The sequence below is a fragment of the Pygocentrus nattereri genome, chromosome 20 (genome assembly GCF_015220715.1).
Source record: "Pygocentrus nattereri isolate fPygNat1 chromosome 20, fPygNat1.pri, whole genome shotgun sequence".
NCBI lineage: Eukaryota > Metazoa > Chordata > Actinopteri > Characiformes > Serrasalmidae > Pygocentrus > Pygocentrus nattereri.
This window is the reverse complement of record NC_051230.1, coordinates 8,969,268-8,994,189: the sequence shown is the minus strand read 5'-3', so window position 1 is coordinate 8,994,189 and position 24,922 is coordinate 8,969,268. Positions and strand designations below refer to the sequence as shown.

The 24,922-nt window shown below is 37.3% G+C and overlaps 1 protein-coding gene across 1 annotated transcript in view; it reads right to left on the bottom strand.

Annotated features, from left to right (window-relative positions):
• ppil2 (peptidylprolyl isomerase (cyclophilin)-like 2) overlaps positions 1-24,922 on the bottom strand; it is a 69,349-nt gene that overhangs the window by 5,130 nt on the left and 39,297 nt on the right. The window contains exons 13-18 of the mRNA XM_017705078.2: positions 22,600-22,689; positions 21,227-21,260; positions 7,709-7,826; positions 6,640-6,696; positions 2,686-2,758; positions 151-213 (exon numbers count right to left, since the gene is read on the bottom strand). Of these exons, the coding sequence (XP_017560567.2) occupies positions 151-213; positions 2,686-2,758; positions 6,640-6,696; positions 7,709-7,826; positions 21,227-21,260; positions 22,600-22,689 (435 nt within the window). The remainder of the gene's footprint in view (positions 1-150; positions 214-2,685; positions 2,759-6,639; positions 6,697-7,708; positions 7,827-21,226; positions 21,261-22,599; positions 22,690-24,922) is intronic.

Here is a 24,922-nt window from a genome sequence, read left to right as displayed (position 1 = left end):
ATCACAATATTTTGGCCATCTAGTGGATCCCTAGTACAAACCCCCACAAACATCCTATTACTCACACATCAACAACAGATGGTCTCTGTATCATCACAGTCATAGATACCCAGCACTCATGTGCCCCCACTACCCCACACAAAAACCCACCTGTGCATCTGCCTCTTCATAAGGATCCACAAACACTGTAGTACTTAGCAGCTTAATCTCAGACTGGGAACAGAGAGAGCACGAACAAGAGAAAGAGGGAGATAGAGAGAGTGTCAGAGAAGATGGGAAAAAATAAATAAATAAAATAATCACAAATCAATCTGGGGTTTTAGGAGGATTATGGCTGTCGTCTTTGAAGAATGTAATGTCCCATATAAATGAGAAAAGCCCTCTTACTGAACTGGGACAAGCTGGCTGGTTAGCACACTTTCACTGGAGAGCTCACTGTACATAATGTATTAGAGACACAGATGAAATAGAGGTCATGGTGACAAAACCTAAACCTGCACATCTGGCGGTGTTTCTTATTCCTTTTCGTATAAAGATAAAGAAAAAACATTTTGTAAATAATATGATTTTAATGACCTAGATACAAGTAGCCTAGTAGACTTGAGAGCACTAGAAGAGAGTATTATGACCTGATGAGTTGTCTTCTGCTCTCAAAGCTTTAAAGAGCCCATATTCAAAATTCTTGCACTTCATTTTTTCCCTTCTGAGGTCCACTTATGTTTGTGTGTTTAAGTACCAAAAACAGTCAGAATTCATATTTCCAACATCTCTTTGTTGCTTAAAATTAAACAGGCTGCTAGTGTCACTGTGCCTTTAAGATAGATATATATGTAAATGAGCTTTGTTTTAATTGTCCGCACTATACTGTGTATCAATGAAAAAGCAGTCTAGGCTGAAACACTAACTTTAGTAGAAACCGCTATAGGCTAATATTTTATATATATATATATAATACACAGGTTTGCTGACGGTAGAGTGGGGGGATTCCAGTGTCTCAGGGTACTCTCATATCTATGTTACCTTCTGGTTCTCTCCTTTTAGTTTATGCTGTTATAGTTAGATCTGCCGGAGTCACCAACCACACTCTGAGGGAAGTCATATTTATTACAGTCATACTCCTGACCAGAACTAATTTTGTCTCTTTACTCTTCCTGAGATAACGACTGCCCTCCCACCCTCCTGAAGACTGACCATCAGGGCCTCCTCCTCACCATCACCAACCCGCTTTCCTGTTCATTTGTGCCAACTGCAACACCCTCAGTTACATCACTGTGCCATCCAGATGTATCAGCATTGAGATAGGAAGGGATTATTTCAGCTCACTCCCACTTTTCATAAAGATTCAATCAGAGACCACCTCAGTCAGAGACCGCCTCAGTCAGAGACCACCTCTACCAGTGCAGTTTCTAAAGATTTACCATCCAGTCTTCAAACAGAGATCGTCTTAGCTTTAATTTGGTATTTAGCTTATTAAATTGTAAACACTGTTTGACCAGAGGAGGACGGGTCTCCCCTTGTGAGTCTTGGTTCCTCCCAAGGTTTCTTCCTCCAGTCTGAGGGAGTTTTTCCTCGTCACTGTCGCCTCTGGCTTGCTGGCTTGGGCATATAAGTTGTATTGTTGTATTGGATATAAGTGTGTTTTCAAACTTCTGTAAAGCTGCTTTGTGAAAACATTGTTGTAAAAAGCACTATACAAATAAACTTGACCTGACTAAAGGCTGAATGTGTGGAAACATTCAAAATGGGCCATTCTTGTAGCTTAGTTTCCGTTCATGGACTGTATGGACTGGGTAGTAAATGAGACTTCACTGTTTGCATAGTATTCTAAGCTCCTTTGTTTAAAAAGGAAGGGAAATTCAGTTTTCCTTTATATGGTCTCTTTAAACTTTCCTATTTAAAACCATGAAGAAACTGAGGAGGAAAATTTGGCTTGCCATGATATAGGCCCTTTAAATCTAAATTGCCTTATTCCAGCTGTTCAACCTGATAGTGGGTATCATTTGTCTGAGAAGTGGTCCAATTTTCCACACGAAATGGTTCCACACGTGTCAGAGCTTTCTAAGAACTGAAGCAGTCATCCTCACTCCACACAACAGCCTTTCTTTTACAGCGAGTTAAAGCACAGACTCTCTTCAGAAACCTGCCTACAGAAAAATCCCACGGTTATTCTTATACTCCAAGGTACAGAACCTAAAAAGAGTTTGCGTTAGCAAGCACTTTCAGCTATTCACTGAAAATAAAAGTATAAAAAGTATGAAAGCACTACAGAACGTTCATCACTAGGTTTGGTGGCAACAGATGAGAACTAAGCGGGGAAGAGAGAACGAATGGATTGATGGATAAATAAATAAATAAATAAATAAAAATAAAAGCAGGGGGAGAATTCAGCTCCACTAGCGTGCGAGTCTGGGGGGAAATCCCAGGAGAAATCCTCTTTCATGGCAAAAGCTCTACTGCATGAGTCAGTTCAGCTCCTCTGGGGATTCAAACAGTGGCGGAGAAATATGAAGGAAAACAGCAGGAGAGGAGTGCTGAGCGACTGCAAGGCATGCATTAGTTTATAAAAAAAAAAAAAAAAAGACTTATTTTTTCACTATTTATTAATGGCACATCTGACTGGCACCTTTCAGAGATGAGAAATTCAGAGTGATGTTACAGTGTTAAAATGAGGAATTACTTTAGTACCTTCGGCTTGTCAGTTTTAGGGTCACTCTCAACATTCTCCATGGCTGTGAGGGTCTCAAACCCACCCACCACTCTGAGGGGGAAGAAAGAAAGCGAGATCAGAATGTTTTTGTTACCCAGCTTTGCATTCACACACAGAGAAGAGCTCATGTAAGCTGCTTTAGATGATCATTTCCTCAACATCACAGAAAGGAAGCTGACTTATGCGTGCTCGGCCCACAAATACGTTCTTTCGTAGCTGCTAAGCTGGACAAGCTTTAGAGAATGTTGGCAAAAATCCCATTCATCTGAATGAGTTTTTGTCAAAATACCAACATTTCCAGTGCATTGTTTATAGCAAGATACACCTATATAGTATAAAACTGAATGGTCAGACTGTTGGGATACATTGGGTGCAGTTTAATGTTGTGTAATAGAGCCAACATTAGCATTATATTGGCAAAATTGATGTTATTATTGTTTTCAACCTGCCCAGTTTCAATTAGCTACATAATTGTCATTGAATTCAGTGGAACAGCATTTTAAAAATGTAAACTCAGCATTAGGTAGTGACTTTAAACAAAGCTGTCCAATATAACTCATGCATAATTTATGCATTTTCAAATGTATGCATTTTGCACTGCCTTTTCTTATTAGATCAAATAGGACTGTACCCACAATTTTGTAAAGCCTCTCCAACGTAAATAAAAATCCTTTAAAAGAAGGCAGATTTGGCACAGACACACTTTGGTATGTGATTCACTCCCATGACGACAGCTTGGAGGAATTCAGTCAACATCCACTAGGCTTTCACTAGCTTAAAAATTAGTTAGCAATGCATAAGCAGGCACCTGACTGTGGTGGTTTAGGATGTTGAAAATACCACTAAAGGTCTGTGAGACAGACAAAACATTGGCAAGAAAATCTTATCTGGAGAAAACAGTCTGGTGAAAGTGGTAGAAAGGCTACCTGAGTATAGCTAAGATCTCCATGAAAGCAAACAATGATGAACATCAAAAGGCCAGGGTATGACAACACCTTGCATTTTACTCCATTCAACGTATTTCAAAGCCAGAACTTTAATTTCAAGGTTTAGTCTACACTGACTGCTTTCACTTCCCTACCTGACATGTCATATCATGGCTGTTTAAACAACCTCCCATATGTGAAATCGCAACTTTCTGGAAGAAGGAAAAAAAAAAAAAAAAACATTCTATGCTTTAATGCATGTTTGGTAATTTTAGACCATCTTGAAATGATGGTTAATATTGTGCAAGTGCTTACAAAAGTGTTCAGGTTGTGATATGATAATAACAACAAGATATTATCTTCTTATTTCCCAGGTATAAACAATTTACTGAATCATGGTTTCACTGGAAATCATTCATCAAAAATATAACATGTCTTGTAGAGTCCCACAGGGTTCAGGTTTAGGGCCTTTAGTGTTCTCTTTGCAGATGTTACCTCTAGTTTATATCAGGAGACAAGATGTCAACCAGCTGTGTCAGATATTTCTCAAACACAAAATGGACACAGAATTTTCTACAACTAAATTAAGAAAAAACAAATACTGATCCTTCTTATTGAACTTTCATAATAATTCAACTGCTGTATAAGCAGCTAGGCCCTTTAGCGTCATATAAAAAAAGCATGAAATTAGGGTGTAATTGCAGATTCTGAGCACCGTTTTATCCTCCCATGCAAATGTACTGAAGTAGCTTTTTTTTTCTTAGAGAAACAGGAAAAGCGCTTTATAAATAGTTATTATTATTATTATTATTATTATTATTATTATTATTATTATTATTATCTTACTATTTATTTATTATTTATGCTATTTAATTGAGTGCTATGCTCATTTAAACTTCACATTACAAAACTAGTCCTAGCCTAGGCTTAATATCAATATAGTGTAGAAAGTATGCAGTAAAATATTTGGACAGTATAACAAACAAAAAGTTAATATAATATTATAATGTACAAATTAATAATATTCGCTACAAAAGAAGTACTTGTAATAACTAAATACTTGCTACAGACACAAAGAAGTCTTTCCATTTCTCCAGCTGTTCCTCTAGGGCCTCGTGGTTACCGTGAGAGATTTTCTTTACAAGTAGAGATGGTATCTGCAGAAAGCCCATGTGCTCTACACACAGACACATGTCTGTGTTTTGCTGAGGGTGTGATTTAGCTGATTGTGAGGGTCAGTCCATATTTCTGTGAAGGTTTTATGATAACAGTACACTAGAGGATGTGTGTAGACAGAGGGGAATGTGTGTACACATATATGTGAAACAAGGAAAATATCTATGGGAAAATAAGTGAAAAAAAACATATTTCCAAAAGTAGAGTTGATGAAATGATTAAAAGATAAAAAGGAAAAAAAAGAAAATGTGACTCCGAATAACTGTGTGGAAGGCAAAACTTCTGTTTTTTCCCCTCAGTCGTCAGAACAATTGTATGAATTACTGGCACAGAGTAACAAAGGCTAGAACAAAGGAGTTTATTTCTGCCTGACTTACAGATCTCTAAACTAGTCTCTGACTTTTGCTATGTTATCAAGCCCATGTGTTTTAGATTATATCTATGTGGACAGCAGTGAGGCTTTGAAGACAAGGACCCACAGATTTGCTAACATTTGCTAGGTGGTTATGTTGCAAATGAGATTTTGTTACTGCTGTGAACATTGAACCATAAAATGGTTTTACTGGAATCAAACCCTGAGATGTGAAGCTTTTCAAATGTTGCTTACATCACCATACTGACTATTTCATACAGAAAAACAAAAGTGAGAGCTCTGACGTGTGAAGCGAAGTGTGCCAGTACTGGACAGTGGTCAAGATGAGGTTAAAGCATTCATCTTTGAGAGAGAAGAAAAAATCTAGTGTTAGAAGACAACTCAACACTATGGGTCTGTAAGGATGTGTTCAGACCCCAGAGTTCAGACCTCAACATCACAATGCATTTGAGATTACCTGAATTGCGAGCAACAAAAAAATGCAACCAACTTCTAAGATTGAATTTGCTGATTTCTTTAGAAAACTGAAAGCAAGTCTCCCAAAAAGAATGGATCCTGTAAAGGGTGGACATATTTGAATAATCTCAAATTATTATTAGCTGTGGAGATGTCTGTGTAATTTTTGGTGAAATATATCTCTTCTGTTCTTATTGGAAAAAGAAAAACTTGTACTTAAGGGCTGTTGTGAAATTGAAGGGTGGTCTATAACTTTGCACAGTACTGTTGTTGCATACACTCATTGTGCACTTTATTAGGAACACGTCCTTGTATTCATTCCTCATTTTATCAGCTCCGCTTACCATGTAGGTGCACTTTGTAGTTCTACAATTACAGATTGTAGTCCAACACTAGGTGTAGATACATGGAAGTGTTCCTAATAAAGTGATCGGTGAGTGTATATAAATAACTCAGATTGGACATTCTACTATATACAGGTATTTACACACATATATAATATGTATGGGACATATGTCCTGGTGTGTGTGGGTGGGTGTGTGTTTGAACAGGAATTGTTGGTTCAGACTTATGCTGACAAGTCTCTGAATTCCTCAGCTAGAGCCCAAGGATTACAGCTCATTGCCAAATGGGCAAGACTGTCTGAAAGAGGGAAGCAGAAACTGAGTGTGTGTGTTTTCTGGTGTTCTGGAATGTTCTGGCTGAACAGTAGACATGCTTTCCCCTAGGATAAGCTTTGCACAGTGAGGACAGCAAACATGACATTAACTACTGCTGCAAACACTGAGCAGCACACATACAGACACCCAGTGAACACACACACACACACACACACACACACACACACACACACACACACACACGTATATATAAAATCAACAATATGTGAACACTGTACACGCTCGTATGATCTGGCCCTGACCTCACACATACATGATGGGGAGAAACGTGGAAGGCAAACAAATAATACAATAGTAACCAAAGTAAAATAAAAGCATCACCTGCCAAATACAGTGTGTTTACGGTCCAGGTATGTGCACGAACGGAAGGTTATAAAGCTGTGGAAAAAACACAGAAATGGCAAAGTTAATTAACCATGGCAGGACCTTTGCTTTTAGAATCATCTGAAGAGACATATTCGGGGTAGGCTATGATACGTGATGTCATTATCGTGAGGGAGCTGTAGGCAAAAATTTTATCCTTCATCAAATTAAATGATTTGTTGATTGTGTAAGTAAACACACATCCACTAAATGTACCAGACAGGCATTTTTATGTAAATTTTAGTGCACGATTTCTATTTATGTGCTGAATTTAACATACTGGAAAAATCAAACATCAAATATAATGGCTGCCATTAGTTTTGCTCAGTACACATTTTATTTCCAATATATTAAATTGAGCAAATTTGAACAGCAATTGTGCATTAAAATGTACAGAAGTGTATTTTCTGTAGAGGATGTGTGATTATTTTCAATAAGAATTACAAAGTGTAATTTGACCAGGGGTGCCAAAACATTTGCATACAACTGTAAATTATATCACAGTATGCTTTTTCTTGGTATATCAAGGGTAAATGAGTCTAAAACACTGAAAAACTGCATGTTTCATAAAAAGAACAGCTTTAAACTAATTATAGAGAACCTTAACAACCGCTGCATAGTAACTGCAGGAACTGCATAGTAACATGCAGCTGACTGAATATCAGCCCTTTATGACACCATATTACTTAAATTGTTTTTTTTTTTTAGTTTATTTTTTCTCCTGTTTCTCCTAAAAGCTTATTTTTTTAGCAATTAATTAAAAAATACTGCTGCATTTTTGTCCATTCCTACTCGCGTGCAAACAAAACAGCATAATACATATTATGAAAACGTCTTCATGCATCATAATTTTTAGCATATCATTCACCCTTAGACCCTAAATCCTAGGCTTATTACATCTTAAGGCTTTTTATTTAGTAACCATACAGAAAGCAATGCAAAGGGACCAAGTTTTTCTTAAGTTAGAGAAGCATTTGATAAACGTTTGGACCCAAGGTGGATCCTGGCTGGAATAAAAAACACTCACAACTGAGATTTATTGGTGTTTGGTCCTGAGTTAGCCATGCTTAGCACTCCACGGCCAGTGTGAGAGAGATTTGGCTTGAACTCGTCCTTAAACGGCTTTCCCCAGTACGACTCGCCGCCTGGTACAGAGAAGGAAAGACAGGAAGGAACAGATTCAGCATGACAGAAATAAACAAGAGTGAAAAATTAATGGAAAAAAATGAAATGAAATGAAATAAAAACAGAAAAGTACAAAAAAGCCTTGGTATGCCTCAAGGGGACCATTTTCTTGTCATAAATAGTGGTGGATGATAGACAATAATACACACCGACATTAACAGCAGTGCTCTACAGGCAATTGCATTTACAATTTTTTTGGGTGCCTTGGATTGTTGCATAGCAATAAAATATCTATATAATAATAAGTACAAAATGATTGAGAGAAGTAGATTTAATTTGCTATAATAAAATATCAGTGACACATTAAGTTTGATAGCCGTGACAAATGCCATAAAACTTAATGTTGCAAAGGCAAATGATTACTGCAGGCCGAAAACCCAGAGGCAGAAGACAAAGTTCCAGCATTAATGGTAACAGAATGCATTTGTTTCACCCACGCCTATGACCATAGGAAGCAACAGGGATGTGATTTAGTCTAACATTTTTGTTTTTTCTGAGCAAAAATATCTTCCCATTTCATATAGGGGCAGCACAGTGGCACCGTGGGTAGTGCTGTTGCCTCACAGCAACAAGGGCTTGAGTTCAATTCCCCGGCTGGGTGACCAGGGTCCTTTCTTGCATGTCTGCGTGGGTTTCCCACTCCGGTTTCCTCCCACAGTCCAAAGACAAGCAGTCAGGCCAATTGGACATGCTAAATTGCCCCTGGGTATGTGTGAATGTGTATGTCCGTCTGTCTGCACTGTGATGGACTGGCGGAAGGAGAACTGGCTTAGAAGGTGTGTGTGTGTGTGTGTGTGTTCAGATAGACAGCACATTATTTATATTTAGTCTAATATTTGTGTTTTTTCTGAGCAAAAAAACTTGTAAATATTATTTATTCAGGTGCCTAAAAGCAGCACACTTTATTTACAATACTGAAGTACTGATAAGCAAAGCCAGTGATCGGACAATAACTACTACAAATAATACTGGGCTGTGATGAGATGTTTGGAAAGGGTTAAGGAGTACAGGTGATGGAATTTAACAAATCCATGTGATGGCTTGGGGCATTCCAGCAGACATCTGGAACGAAACTTTGCTCTTCTAACTCAATCACATAATATAATTTACTTAATTAAAAAAAAAAAAATTGATACTTCTTATTGCATTTGTTTAATTGCATTTATTCTAATAACAAATGGTGTTCTTAACCAGCACAAACATACTTATTGCCCACATAAATGATTTTAATTTTAATGTTTTAAATTTTATATTTAATTTAATTTTAAATTAAATTAAAGGGCAAGTTTTTCCCAATGGGAAGGTGGTCATGCAGCATACCAAAGAACACCAGAATTGTCTCAGAAATCGAATGCCACAATCAGATTTGCAATATCTCTGTGGTTAAAACGTCATCAACACAAAGTTGAAACAACAACTGGGAACGTTGCCGGGGACGGCAACAGCTATTTGACGTGTTCAATGTGCTGTACCTGGTGCTGAACACAGAGCTGAAGGCGCAGGATCCAATTGTTATGAACCCACATGAGAATCTCCGAAGAAATTCTTTCACAAGCCCCCACAACGCTGTGCTGAAGGTGGTATTTGTAGCGGATTTTCTCAGCATACACAATTTGTTTGAGAAGACCCCAGAGATAAAAGTCGATAATAAAATAAAAAATAAAACGGTGTCCTGTGACTTTTGACTCACCCTGTACTATTAGGATGTGGACTATATGGATGGACGGATGGATGGATGGATGGACTGGGGCTACATTCATTTCCCCAATACAATATTCTGTAATATTTGATAAGCTCTACTACACATGGTTTGTTATTGTTCAGTTAAGCCAATTTCATCGTTTGGTCTTTTAAAAAAAAAATCTCTGATCACTTGATTAATCATCAAAACAACCATTACAACTATCATCAGAAGTGACAGCCCTGCTCTTCAAACTAGACATCTGCATGTTGAAGAACCACAACAGACATAATAAACAAAACCCTATGCTAAAGATCCTCAAAGCCGTTGGACTAATTAACTCACCATCTATTCCAATTAAAAGCTCTGCAGGAGGGTCTAGTCTTGGTGCGTGCGTGTGTGTGTGTGTGTGTGTGTGTGTGTGTGTGTGTGTGTGTGGGTGTTCATGAGTCTACAGATATGACACTGTAATCCTCAACCCAGCTCAACAAATTTGAACTAAACTCAGCAGAACTTCCACATAAACGGTCCGAATATGCTAAATCTCATATATATATGCATGGTATGTGCTGTATCTGTGAATGTGTCATTACTTTTGCCTTTCATATTCTATCAAATTCAATAATATGCTAATAAAGACAGCTGACCCTGGATCAGGTTTTTACTAGCCGGCTCAGCAGCTGCCGGCACCACACTGCGTTTACCGCTCACCAATTTGCCTTTTAAAAGCTGTGCACCCTCGTAAACATTCCCCGGGTGACATTTCTGCATAATTTATGGCCTAGTTGACATTTCCTACCCCCCATGCCACTGCCTTGATTAAAAAAGGGAGGGGAAAAACATTCTAGGAAGAGGATGAAATTCCTGTCAGTGCAAATCAAAGTAGCCGAGAAAACAAACTGAGACAGTTAACACCATGAAGTAGATGAGGAAAGGAACAAATGCACGTGAGGAGGGTGATAATGTGATTTGTTAGCTTATTATTGACATCCATTCTGGTTCTCTAGTTCTCACACTGAAGCAAAAGTAACTTCAGTGGATGCCCTCACATCTCTATACTGACTTCTGAGCTGACTGTTATAAAAAAAAAGGTGCCAAAAAGGTTGTTTTTTTTTTGGTTTTTTTTGAGTGCCGTTATAAAAGAACCACTATGGCTCCCTAAAGAACCCTTGAAATGTTTATTTTTCTTACCATATACCCAAGCCAAGAACCTTTTAGCAACCAGCAATCGAGTACTCAGTTAACTGTTCGAGGTCCCGTTATTCAAACACTGAAGTCACAATTCAGGCATTGATTACACTTCATCACAGAAAGATGGAGAAACCAAGCAGGTGAATTCAATGAAATGTGTATTATATTTTAAAACATGAATGCCTGAACATGAGTGCACTGCCAAGGATGTAACTGAGAAGGCAGAGTTAGCACAGCTTTTTCGTTAACTAGGCTAACTGCTCTAGCTGATGTTAGCGAGATCTAGAAACAGTAAAAACATATTTCTCTGCAAAAGTTTGGCTAAAACTGTTTGGCAAAACATCCACCGAGAAGAATAGACCGTGTAGGAGACGAGTCCTCAGCAACAGCCAACGTTGTACTGATTACCTCTAGTGTTCACCCATCAGCTCAGCTGAACAGGCAGCTCATGTAAAGCGGTAGCTTCTTTAACTCGGACACAAAGCCTAACAATTTTCCATGGCTATTTTTGAATCATTAAGAATGTTTTCAAATTTTAACCTCCATGTATCATCTAAACAATAAGCCCATGGCCCTGTACAACCTTTTGCTAAAGTCATCGCTTTTTCTTTACTAGAAGTCCATTCATTAACCCTTAGGGACACTCAAACATCGAAATTAGTCAGAATGCACATCACCTTTAGAAACCTTTATTTTTAATAGAATAAATGGTAGCGATGTGCATAAGTACTCGCTTAACTGCTCCATGCGTCAGTATTTGAACACTGAAATCACTATTCAGGGCTGTGAAATGCTGAGGTCTTGTTCATGCTTTTGATTAAGTGCATTATTATACTGTGCTACAATAAACATGAGCTGCCTTAACTTGAAGTGAAAATAATGAAATGATAATTCTCTCTCACTGTTACCTCAACAAGCTAACATGGTAACTCATCATCTACTGAAGAGAAAAATTTGTATGCATAGATGATGAGGAATTACATCTGCTGCTGGACGGATTAGCTCCAGTCTTAACTTTAGCTCATTAGAGGTAGCCTTTTGTTGCTCAAGCACAGGGATCAAAATATTTCTTAAGGCTGTTTTTGAATAATAAAACGTACCAAATGTTCATATGTGCTAGTCTATTTTTTCCTAGCAACAGTGCACCATTTCACCATGTCTGGTATCATATGCTAATATCAAGCCTGAATACTCGAACATTAAAAACAGCCAGAATGCAGATCCAAGGCCCTTCCTAGTTCATCTCGCTGTGCCATAAAACTAACCATTTTCTGTACAGCTGGGAACACAAAGCCATATTCAGTAGTTTGCAATCACACTTCTGTGTTTAGAGGGCTGTAAGCTGGTCCAAAGGCCAGAGTGATTTTTACAGGAGAGTGAGGTGTGTGCAACAGTGTGGCTGGGGCAGTGTTTCATTGTGAGTGAGAGAGAATGCTTTGGGGGAAAAATAATAAATACAAAAAAAGAGCAACTTTTGCCTAAAGCACACAGTCTAGGCACATTTACAGTGCATTACAGTAACAAAGAGCTGTAAACACAAACTGCAGGCTGCTCCTTATGCGGACCGATGATGATCCTCTTAAATGTCTGCTACACTTTTCTAAGTATCTTGTTTAAAGATGGCAGGTTATGCAGTAACACCACATTACCATATTAAGTTGTGAGCCAACTTTCTCTTAGTACGGTTTGATTGGTTTTTGGTGTGTTTCCAGTGTATAAATCTCTTTTTGCTGAAGTAATAAAACACCTAAAGCTAAATCATGTGACGTAGCCTTAAGGCTAGTGTTACTGTAGCTATGTGTTGTCTTTTTTTAGCTTTTAATAACTGATGTAATCACACAGTAATAAATTTTTAGGCCCACGTTCATGATTTGTGAGGGAAGCCATTCCGTGGGTGGGAGGCTGCAGTAAGGCTTTATCAGTTTAAGCTGCTTTCACACTGAATGCAGTATGCGATGCGCTCAGCACTCATATTGGCAGCAAGCTGCTTTCACACCACTCGCAGTATGAGCAGTGCTCACTAGCTGGGCACGAAAGTTAAACCAACAGACACGCCTACTGCTCTCCTACTGGCCACACTGAGACTTGACCAAAGCCAAAAACTAAACAAGTTTGAACTTCATACAATCCTGTGCGTCTCCTGCGGCTGACTCGGAGCACACTGCGCATCCTACTGGAAAATAAGGTGTTTGAAATCAGTGTGATGAATTTTCCATGTCTAGTGTGAAAGCAGCATAACAAATATGACAATTGGAGGGAAAAGTGCTGCCACTGAATGTTTTAAAGCCAGAAAATATATCAGGCCGGATTCAGAACGTGGACTAATGCTACTTGTTAAATAAATAAATAAATAAATAAATAAATAAATAAATAAAAATAAAAATAAAATAAATAAATAAATAAAAATAATAAGATAAACAATTACTTCAATATAGTACACAGCGGTATAAAAATTTAGCAATTCAAAAATGTAGATTTTGCAACGACTATTATAATAAAATGTATTATGATAATAGAACTTTACAATTTATTCTAATATTTAAAAAAAACACTTCAACTGTTTCAAACATGAAAAGGAAAGAAAAAGCTTGATGTATTGCGTTCATGGTCCACTACTTTGTAAATTATCAAATGATGAAATTTGAAATTTCACTATGCATTGAACCATTTCCTAAAGAATCATAATCAAAACTAATGACAGTAAAATTAGAGCTTTAGCTCCCAGTAGTGTAATAGTATCAATTTAGCCTATGAGATTCTGTGGCATTCTGCTAGTGAATGATGGCTCATCACAGCCCTGAAAGAGAAGAATAATTAGACACCAGTGTTAAAACCTCTGGCACATGTTAAACAAACTGCTACGAGGCAGAAACGAATAATGTCAGCTTTGTTGAAAAACACTGCAGCTAGCAAACAGCATTATGATGGATGCTCTTTTGTGTCCTAAGTTACACAGCAGGGCTTTACCATTACTACAAAAAAATACATATAAGACGGCTAGACTTTTAAAAGGCTATGTTGGATTTAATTAGTCTATTAAAAGTATTGTGTCTGCCACAGGTCATTTCAGAATGCCGAAAAGCACACAGTCAGAAACCACTGAACCATTTAATGCTCAGATAAAAAAAAAAAAAAAAAAGTGGCCTTTTAAAAAAATCTGCCTTTTAATCTACACTTTGTATGTATTGTGCTTTTTCAATGCCGTCACTCAGAGGTCTGGATTTAAGTAGCATGTCTTGGATGCGAGTTTATAAACTGAATGACTCAATTAGAAAAAAGGAAAAAAAAGACTTTACTCAGGATTTGTGAGTCGAAAAGACTCAAGAAAGAGATCAGTTAGCTCCACAAACCATCAAAACACCCACCAACATAAAATAAAGCAAAAGGACATTGCAGAAAATTACTGAGCCTTTTCATTAGGGCACATTTCATTATAAAACAGTATTTAATATAAAAACTTCCAAGCAGATTATATCCAAATATCTATAGCTTTGACAACGCTCATTTTTGTTATCAATCCAAAGGGATGTCTTATACTAGCACCAAGCTAACAATGGTTTATATTCACTTAACCACAAAGGGTTTAACACTACTTTATATATTTTTATATATATACTTTATATATTTATACTATATAATATTATATCTTTAAGCTTGTTAAAAATACAATTAAGATTTTTCACTCTATCCTGTTCACATGAAGCCTGTTACCTATCTGCCTAGTTATTTGTATGCTTTGCAGTACTACACTGCACTAGAATTACAAGACAAAAAGACAAAAATTACAACCTAATATACAATTTATTTAATTTCTTTTACAACTGCACATGCCTCTCAATTACTCAATTAAATAAACTGAGTAAGATCAGTAAATCTGAGTAACATGAGCAGCACTGTGTGACACTAGCAAGCCAAGCTGCTGTTCATCCACATCACCAAGTAACCAGAAACATTCTGCAGCCTAACAGTCACATGAAATTGTATGTAAGAAAAATAAAGATGTAATAAATACACATTTCAAAGTGTAATTGGGTAATAATTGCCTTAAATGTTGAAGTCACAAGATCCATTTAGACTGGCTTCTAAAATACACTAAGAGAAAACCTGTGATTTGTAGTGCTCCGATTGTGCGTGCATGTCTCAAGCTAACATACTAACACTCATCTACAAGAATGCTAGCCACAATACAATGATACCAAAGATTAAAATTCAATATAATACAGCAGATGTTTAGGTTAGTCTCAGGATTAGACACTACGCTCACAGAGGTATCTAATATCTGATACTACTGCACGCTAAGCTGACCACAACTATAAGGAATTTGGTCACTTGCATTTGATTGGATCTGCACATGTCCATATCTACACAACTCTGTGTACCAGTTTTAATCTGTTTTCCAGCTTCAACATCTTTTGGAGCAAAATACAACAGCTAGACTGAAATATTCAACCAATATCTTTGAAGCATTTAAAAGCAAGTGAGCAATGTTTTGCCAGCACATACTATCTAGTTTGACCATGCATGTCACACACAAATAAAGGTTTTGCAGGTGGATAATTTACATGGCAGTCAAATGGCACTCTCCTGTCAGAGTTAGTGGTTCTTCGGCACGTTAGACACCAAAACGCACTATACTGTCTGATGTACACAGAAGTCTGGCTTGTGAGGCTACTGTTAAAGTGCACAGCACTAAAACACACAAGACACTGTCATCCAAACACACCTTTCATGGTCAAAAGCGCACACACACACACACACACACACACACACACACACACACACACACACACACACACACACACACACACACACACACACACACACACACACACACACACACACACACACACACACACACACACACACACACACACACACACACACGAATCCGCTCGTGCACAGCTGTGCATTGGCCCATTAGGTAGGTTCAGGCCTGCTGAAGCAGAGAGGAAAAACTCCCCTTACTGAACAAACTCCTGCCAGGCCAAGGTCACTTCTCTACCTTCAACTGCCAAACTTTCCAGTGAGTTACCCTGCACAAGTGTCTGCAAGTGTCTGAAACTGAAAATAAGGAATGAGAGGGAGAGCGAGCTGTTTGTGTGTGTGACTGTATGTACACTTTGATTTTCAGTGTTCATTTTCAATTAGGAAAGACAAGTAAAAAAAAAAAACTGCTGACCCAGATTTATTTTTCAGAATATTTTGCAACACTTATTTTCATCAGTTTTTTTTATATAAGAGTTTGATATCACTAAAAAAATAAAAATAAATCAGATTTTTATGTTTTTGCATCATATAAGCTGAAAAACTGCCCTTGACGTTGTGTGAAAAGGTTGGAAAATGGTTGTGTAAAAATTAATTATGACTGCTTTGGTAGTTAAACCCACACATTTTATACATAAATGGATCTTAGGGGGGGATCATTCCTTTACTTTTGCAGTTACTCTGCAAATTAAAAATGCTACAAATCTAACCACCTTTTAATGTAACACCAAGTCATTAGAAATCAACTAAATAGATGGGAATTTTTTTTAATGTTAGGCAATGTGTCATTTTACATTTCTGCATGTTTGTGAACATATTACATAATGTTTTTGCATGTATTTTCATCTTTGCGATATTAAATCTGAAATCATAACGCATTTTGCTTCTGCCTCTTGATATATTTACACCATGTGAGGAAAGGTCTCCGAGAAGTTTAAAAAAGGCCTTCTTGGTACTTGTACCACACATACATAGTGTTATAGTTGCACTAGCAGAGAAATAAACCAGCACTCCAGTTCCACTCAAGCTGTGAAACTCACACTTGTAGCAGCACATGCTAAAGAAGGAGTGAGAATATGCATGAGAGACATATGGAAATGACTCCAGGCTTCAACTCGTCCCTGCCCAACAGCAGTGAAGACAATAATATTCATCACTGGAGTAAAATTACCTCCATCTCCACCTGTTCCAGCTTTGTTTCCCTTAGTGTTCTCACATCTCTTTGTCAAACACAGTAACAGATCCCAATTTTGAATTTGATACCAACAACACTTTCTAAAAACAGCTGGGACAGGAGCAACAAAAGGCTGATAAAGTTGTGTAATGCTTGAAAAAACACCTGGTGATTAATTGGCAACAGGTGAGTAACATTATTGGGTATAAAAAGAGTATCTCAGAGAGGCTGAGTCTTTCAGACGTTAAGATGAAGAGGGGTTCACCACTCTGTAAAAGACTGTACAGGCAAATAGAGCAACAATTCAAGAATAATGTTTCTCTACATAAAATAGAAAAAAAACTTTGCTTTTCATCATCTACCATACATTACACATAAACAATATTCCAGCTTAATACTGCACTTCAAAAATACTGCTATATAGTATCAAGTTTGACTCCATCCTCTCGAACTGACGTCTCAAACCAGTGCTTGTTCTAGCATCTTACTTACTTGCCATATTACCCCACTTATCTGACTGTTGCCTCACTGATCCCTTTCTCTGCCACTGTACACCCTTTAACTGCTGCTGCACTCAGCACTTTAATTTTAGACTCATGTAAGGTATGACTATGTTTGTGTGTGTGTCTGAGTGAGCGACGGTAGGAATGCAGGTTTTATTTTATCTTGTTATATTTTATATTTACTTTATCTTATTCTCTACATGTGAATGTCTGTCTGATACTGTGCACTGTGTGTTCCTGTAACCAAAAACAAATTCCTTGTATGCGTAGCATACCTGGCCAATATAGCTTGAATCTGATAACACAAAGATTTGAATCTGGAGAAATCTCTGTATGCAAGAGACAAGACTGAAAAGCAGGGTTAGCTGGGCATGATCTTTGGGCACTCAGATGGCACTACAGGCATGATTCTGTAGTGGAAATAACTGCATGGAACTGCAGTTCCAAAAGAGGATCCAGAAATGCTGCCATCTTCTCTGGGCCTGAGCTCATTTAAGATGGACTGAGGTTGACAAATCAACATTTGGAATTATTTTTGGAAATCATGGACACTGTGTCCTCTGAGCTAAAGACCACTCAGCTTGTTATCAGCACACAGTTCAAAAGCCGGTATTCATGATGATATAGGGGTGCATTAGTGCACATGGCATGGGTGACTGGCACATCTGTGAAGGCAATATTAATGCTGAATGATGTATACATGTTTTGGCAACATATGCTGCCTTTTTCAGGGAAGGTCTTATTATTTCATGTCAAACCACATTCTGCACGTATTACAACAGCATGGCTCCTTTTTAAAATAATCTGGGTGCTAAACTGACCTGTCACCACTGAAAACATCTGGCACATTATGAAATGAAACCCAAACAAAATGGGCACTTATTTTTCAATAAACAATAACATTTCTCAGTTTCAACATTTCATATGTTGTCTTTGTAGTATTTTCCTTTGAAATATGGTTTACATGACTTGCATATCATTGCATTTTATTTATATTTAATATAATATTATTATATTATATATTACTTATGTTTACAGCCACCCAACTTTTTGGAAATGGGGTTGTACATATACATGTGACAAATATACATATAAATGGATGTTTAATTTAAGCTCTAGAATTTTAAATATGCTTCAGTAGCTTATCTGCAGCGATCAGCAAATTCAGTTTTAAGTTTTTAAAAATATTTTAACGCTGCTTTGAGAGGAAATCTTTGTTATGCATGAATTTGGCAAGCAGTACTTCTTTACTTTCTATGTTCATGCTGATAGTGAGATGAGACAAGAAGACGCAGGTAGCTACATTCTGTATTATTCGTTTAAGTTATCATTATGGTCTCAGATCTCATTAAAGTGTGAGTGTTTACTAAGAGGACTATGCTAGCTAATTCTCTAACCAAGTGAATCTAAAATGGCTGCGCAATCCCTGTGTAATGCACAGTGTAGACAGTGTACACTCCACTGCATACACTGTATACAAAAGCCACTTGTGCTTCAGCAATAGCTTCCTATAGATGTACAATGCGTCATTTGTATTAGTTGGACGGTCAAACTTGAGCTCATCAAAACATCATCTATCATCTATGTCCCACCAACTTTTTTTTCAATGACATAACAGAAGACCTGCTGGGTGAACATGTTAATTAACAGGAGATGATTATGGAGGAGTTAAGGGGAGAGAAATTGATGGTAATTGAGTGATGTTGCAATGAATATAGTATCCAAATAAAAATGTTAAAAACGTAAACAAGAAAGTATTCATTTTTAAAAGGCAGAATTATGTCAGTAGTTCAATATTTTGGTTACAATGACATGCTGTAGACCAGGGATCTTTAATTAAAATTCAATAAGGTCCCGTTAGAGAAAATTTCCTCAAGCAAATGTCTGGAACATCATTATGTCTAACTGACATCAAGATTCTGTGCCATATACTGTTTACTGAAGCAGCCTAGTATGTATATCAACATCTTTTACAGTCAACAACTGAATGTCAAATCAAATAAAAGTACAATTCAGTCATATTTCAAGAATATTTGCTTCTCACCTCGTCCCTGCCCTGTGTGTGCGACACTCACTCGAGTCTCAGTGCTCATCATAATGCACAGATCTGATTGAGTAGCGTCACATGTACCACAAGACCACCGCATCAAAGATAAATAAATTCTCCATAGTTTATCACTTGTATGTGTCTGGTTCCAGACTCGGACAAATAAAAATGTTCATTGTACCATGAACATCTTGATATCCAAACCACATCTGTATGAACATCTGTGATTGATCAGGATGCTCAGAGCATGTGAAACAACATTTAGTGACTGGTTAGAGGCTCATTAGCATATTGCTCACATCTGCGATATCAATACTGCAAAGACGGAAGCAATGCTTAAGGAATGTTAAGGAATGACCAGCTGTGCAGAGCTTAATTCGTATGCAATGTGACAACGAACATCTAAACATAACCTCTTGTCTACGTGTCTGCATCTAAACCCAGTTTTCTCTTCACTGGCTCTCTGGTCCAGGCTAGTGCATTTTTAATGATGTTAACTCTATATATAGAGTGCTGGACTCTGGTGAAGCCTTTGCTCATCAGTTCTTCAGCTAAACAAGCATCTTCTTACACTGCATCATCTCTATGATTAAGCTCAAGCACCATAATAGCCTTCCTTCATTACACAGTCATTCTTTTTGCAGTGTTCCTGGAACAACAGAGTGCAGTAGCATGTTGCCACGTTTCTAAAGGAACACACCAGCATTTTTCAACCTATTTTCTATCTGCCACATCTGTATGGTTCATTACCACAGACAGTAATTTCAACACATTTCCCTGTAAGAAACAGAAAATCCACTGACTCAAATTAGACTTATAATAGAAGCCTACCCACTGGCCTTGATTATATAGAACACTGACAGTCTTTATGTTCGTGTCTAAATACAGAGAAATTACTGTCGACAGTAATCAATCATATGCTACAGATGCTGCAAACAGACATTAGGTTGGAAAATGTATTTCTTTAAAGAGACGAAGGGAAATTCTGCCTATGTTTCACAATGTCTGCATGCCTAAACCATTGTGTATGATATAAACAATGTCATTCAGAGTAGTCTCATCATGAAACGGTTAATTGTAGACAGCTAGGATAAAGAAGAAACAGGGATCTACAACCTTTATACAACCATAGCTATTTTATTCATTTTATTATCCAAAATATGATCAGTGAACCTACACGTGTCTTCTGAGTGTTTATAGGACTGATGACAGTAAAGCAGATCTGGAAAAAGGCGAGGGAACTTCTATGTGGGCTTTTTTGCCTTACAACACTTGCATGTTCCTCTTCACTGTGAATAACTTAATATTCTAATACTGAATAGTGGATAACTAATATTAAAAAAAAAACATCATAAAACAACATCACAGGCATTAGCCATTGTATTCATAACCATTTCGTCTAATAACATTTTCTTATGTAACTTTTAGAGACATTAAACTCTTTGGATGTCTGGTTCCCATCACCACCACTTTGAACATCTCTGACTTTGTAAGTTTCTCCAGTATTGAGCATTCCATACTTCAACAGTCTGAATGACTTTATTTACACCGTAACCATTGACTTATACAGAAATTTAGAAAAGTAGAGTAGAATTCTCTTTTAGGTCTCCCATAAATTGTATCCGCTTTATGGCATGCTTAAATAAGCAGTTAGCAGTTGCTAAAGAAATCGCTTAACAGTGAGAGGTGTTCCAGCTGCTATTGACAAAAGATTTATTTAGAGCTGTGACTCACTTCGCAACCGACCTCCGTCAAAGCCGTGAACAAAATGACCTGAATAATTACCTCTACACCCACGGCTGTTCAGCGCTGAAGCACAGGAGCAATAACCCATCTAGAAGCACTACATTTTCATAAAAGTCACTCGAACTAACCCCACTCTAATGTTAACCACACTTTTCCAAACCAAACAATCAGTCTGAGAATGAATGGCTTTGGCATTTGTGTATACAAACTAATCATCATAACCAAAGGTAAAGGAAATGCATGTTCTCTTTTACCTGTACCGGTGCCTGTGGGATCTCCTCCTTGAATCTAAAAAAGGGAATTTACATATGTAATAATTCATATGATTCATAAATGTACTTAATGGCAAAGTAGTTACTGATGTATTCACAGCGTATGATATATTTGGGTCAATATAAATCACAAAGCTCTAAGTGGACTGGACTCGCATGCTTGTATGCTCAGTTGTCACAGACTCGGACAGAGAGTCGGGAACATAAATAATGTAAGCAGGCTCAGTCTGAAGGATTAAGCTCCCCAAAATGCGCACATGTGGAGTAGACTAACTGCTCTCTCGCACAAATGCATTCACACACATGCATGAAGTTACTGTAACACACACATCCTGCTTCTGCAAACCATGTCTTGTGACACCCAACATGTAGGATCTGAAATGCACTTATATAAACATCACCAGATCGGCAGCCACAGCATGTGATGTGGTAGCAAACTGGACTTCAGATGGTGAAGCCATAACATTTTAAGCTAGGGGTGGAAATTTCTGACCTTATGATTCAATTAGATTATGATTCTCTGACCTCACAGTGATTTACGAATCTTCACAAAATGATTGAATGCGTCATTTAAATTGACCATAATTCGATTAAATTATCTTGGTAGGATTTTAATTATTTTTAAGGATCAAAGTTAAATTTTTTGTGACATCACAAAAACAATGCTGTGCTTCTGTGCATATCATCGTCCAGCCTGCTCTAATGAAGAAACTTTAGCCTGCTACATGTGGCAGGAGAGTAATACATAAAAATGAATTCATTATACCCTGAACTTTTCTTGCCGCTATTTCAATGGATATTTTGATAAAATATTTCAGTATTTATTCCTACAAAAAGAATATGATGCATCATTTCACTACTATCTTTCTTAATTCTGTTATTGTATATTTATACCCACTTTCTTACAGAGTAAAAATCTCAAAAAATCTGAATTGGATAAAACCGAAAATTTTAAAATGAAAAAATTTTAAAATGAAAAAATTAAACACAATTCTGTAAAAAAGAAAAATGGATTTCACAGGCCCCTACAGGCTATATCAAACTACATCAAACAAAGTTTGCATCAAGCATTAATTTTGGTTTTTTATGATATGGGCTCTTTAATTACACATTAAAAATATAACTGGACGAACTATTTACTCAAAAGAGAAATATATTTTTTTGGATTTCACATCTGAAAACAGTCAGAATCCTATTTTGGCAAAACAAAAAAAAAGGGGGGGGGGGCACAGTTTATTGAATATTATAAATCAACTGCAATCAATTCTAACATTCAAATGCGGCTGAACCGCTACCTTCAGCTGCACATGTACACCGTTATTTTAAATGAGCACCTGCACTTTTCTCTGTCTTACCATGAAGTTCCGAATCGATCGGTGAAATATCGTCCCATCGTAGTAGCCTTTCTTACACAGCTTTATGAAGTTCTCACCAGCTTTGGGCACCTGAAAAACCAAAGCAAAATCACTGATCCCATTCAATGACATACGATTTCCATTAGCACAAAATTACTCATCCAAGAAATTAAAATACAAGTGAACACAATGAATTCTTAAGTCCCAATGCCATGCATTGGTTCATGTTTCTTTCCTGCTTTAACACACTACTTTAATTCAATTGCCATGCTGAAATGAGATATAGCAGTAAACATAAAACTGTGTAAAGAGTTCCCAAGAACTGAACTTCTCTATTTTATCTGATTCTCACAATCAAACACTGATAAAGAAGGAATTTAGAGGACACTTCACTCAAACAAAGGCTGTATGGCCAAGAAGGGAAAGAAGGGAAAACAGTCACAAGACACTTGATTTGAAGGCGCTTGTGCAACTCTTCACAGAACTTAGTGATTCTGTTTGTGGCCTTGATTAAATTTCTAGGAAATTCAGCTACTTGACAAGTTCTTGACAGCCTTCCTGGTTTTCCTGCTACAGGCAACAATGAAGCGGCTACACAAGCCAGCTCACGTCAAAGGAGGTCTATTATGGCATATTACAAGCTCAGGGTGAAAGAAGCTTTAAGTGCGTTACAAATGTATTGGATTACTGTTGCTGTAATGTTACTGAGAACGTTGTGGACTTTGGAAAGTTCAATACTTTCTCAGTACTACAATGTGACAATTCAATACTGTAAATAGAATTAATTATTCATTTAAATAAGCTAACACTAGGTTAACATTATATTTTGCCAATGTTCAAAAACATAAAGAACCTAAAACAAGCTAACACAAATTTGACCAGGATTACTGCCCTTTTCCCCCACAAACAACTTGCAGATCTCTACTACTAATGAAAATGCAAAACTGACTTTCCATGCCCACCGTTTCTAAACAATTCAGCTAAACACAGCACGAATGCAAACACTACAACTTACCCCTCAGTTGGGGGTGAACTGTAAGGGACTAAATCTGGCAAATCGATACAAAACACATTTAATTCAATAATGTTCTATGTTGTTTAAACCAGATGAACTTTCCAACTTAAATGAATAAAAATATACACATAAAATATGAAAAAACGATCAGGAAAGAGTTTTAGTGTATCTCTTTAAATAAATAATAATTGAGTATTACATGTAGGTTGTGTGCACTTATTTTCACTTAGAAAATCTACAAAAACATGTCACTTGAACCCAAAGTCTTGAAACTGTTGCATACAACTGTAGCATAACTCAGTTATAAAACACAGGCATGATGAGAAAAGTCTGCAAGGTGAATCTTAAGACATATTTGTCCAATTTCGACCATTACTGGAATACGAGATGACCAAGACAATGTTCTACTTGGACCTCTTTAACTACATAAAACATCCACATTTAGATTTTACCCTGCATTAGTTTGTCCTGTCCTATTAGTTCAATGAGTTTAGTTCTCAATGAAGCAAAAGGCTGTGTGGCAAAGCTCTTTTCTTGCGACACCGTCAACCATTCAGTGTATTTTGAAAAATCAGAAGTTCTAAAATTTCCTCACAGGTGTCAGGATTTCTTCTCTTTCTCTGACCTTCGACAACCACGTCTTCAACAAAACTGCATCTAATGAAACACTGCGCACCCAGGCCATCAAGTCAGTAGGACTTGGAATAAAGTCTAATTAAAACTTCTGACAGCGGTCAAATAAGTCAAGAACTAATCCAACTTTCAATCTTACTGCTACAATTCAAGCACACTCAGAGCTATGTCAATCAATTAATAGATAATACAAGTTCATTACGCAATCATAAGCCCTGACAAATAAATAAATAATTAGTTAATTAAATGCGCCAAATCACCAGGCAAATTAATTTACGGGCTTTCAAGGGAAAAATATGCAGTGATCTTCTGTGCAAAGAACATCAATCAGCTCTTTCATATGCAGTAAAATTGTGAATTGGAGAAGGGGATAGAGGGTGGCAGAGAAAAACACAAACGTTAATTTATAAACAGTGAGCCACAAATAGAAACTCTGCGCAGTGGAGGGAACAGAACAGGGGGTGGAGCCAAGGGAGGAGTTACTGAGAGGAAGAGATGGTGAGGGTAATTTTCTTATCACTGCGACTTCTTTTCTTTATCCTGATTTGACAAGCAGACAGCCAATGAAAAGAGGCAAAAATAGCGCCTGGTTACTGGGGCCAAGACTGGAGAAGGCTGTCTCTATGCCTGCAAGGCAGCCTTTACCTCACCCCCCGCTGACACACACACACACAC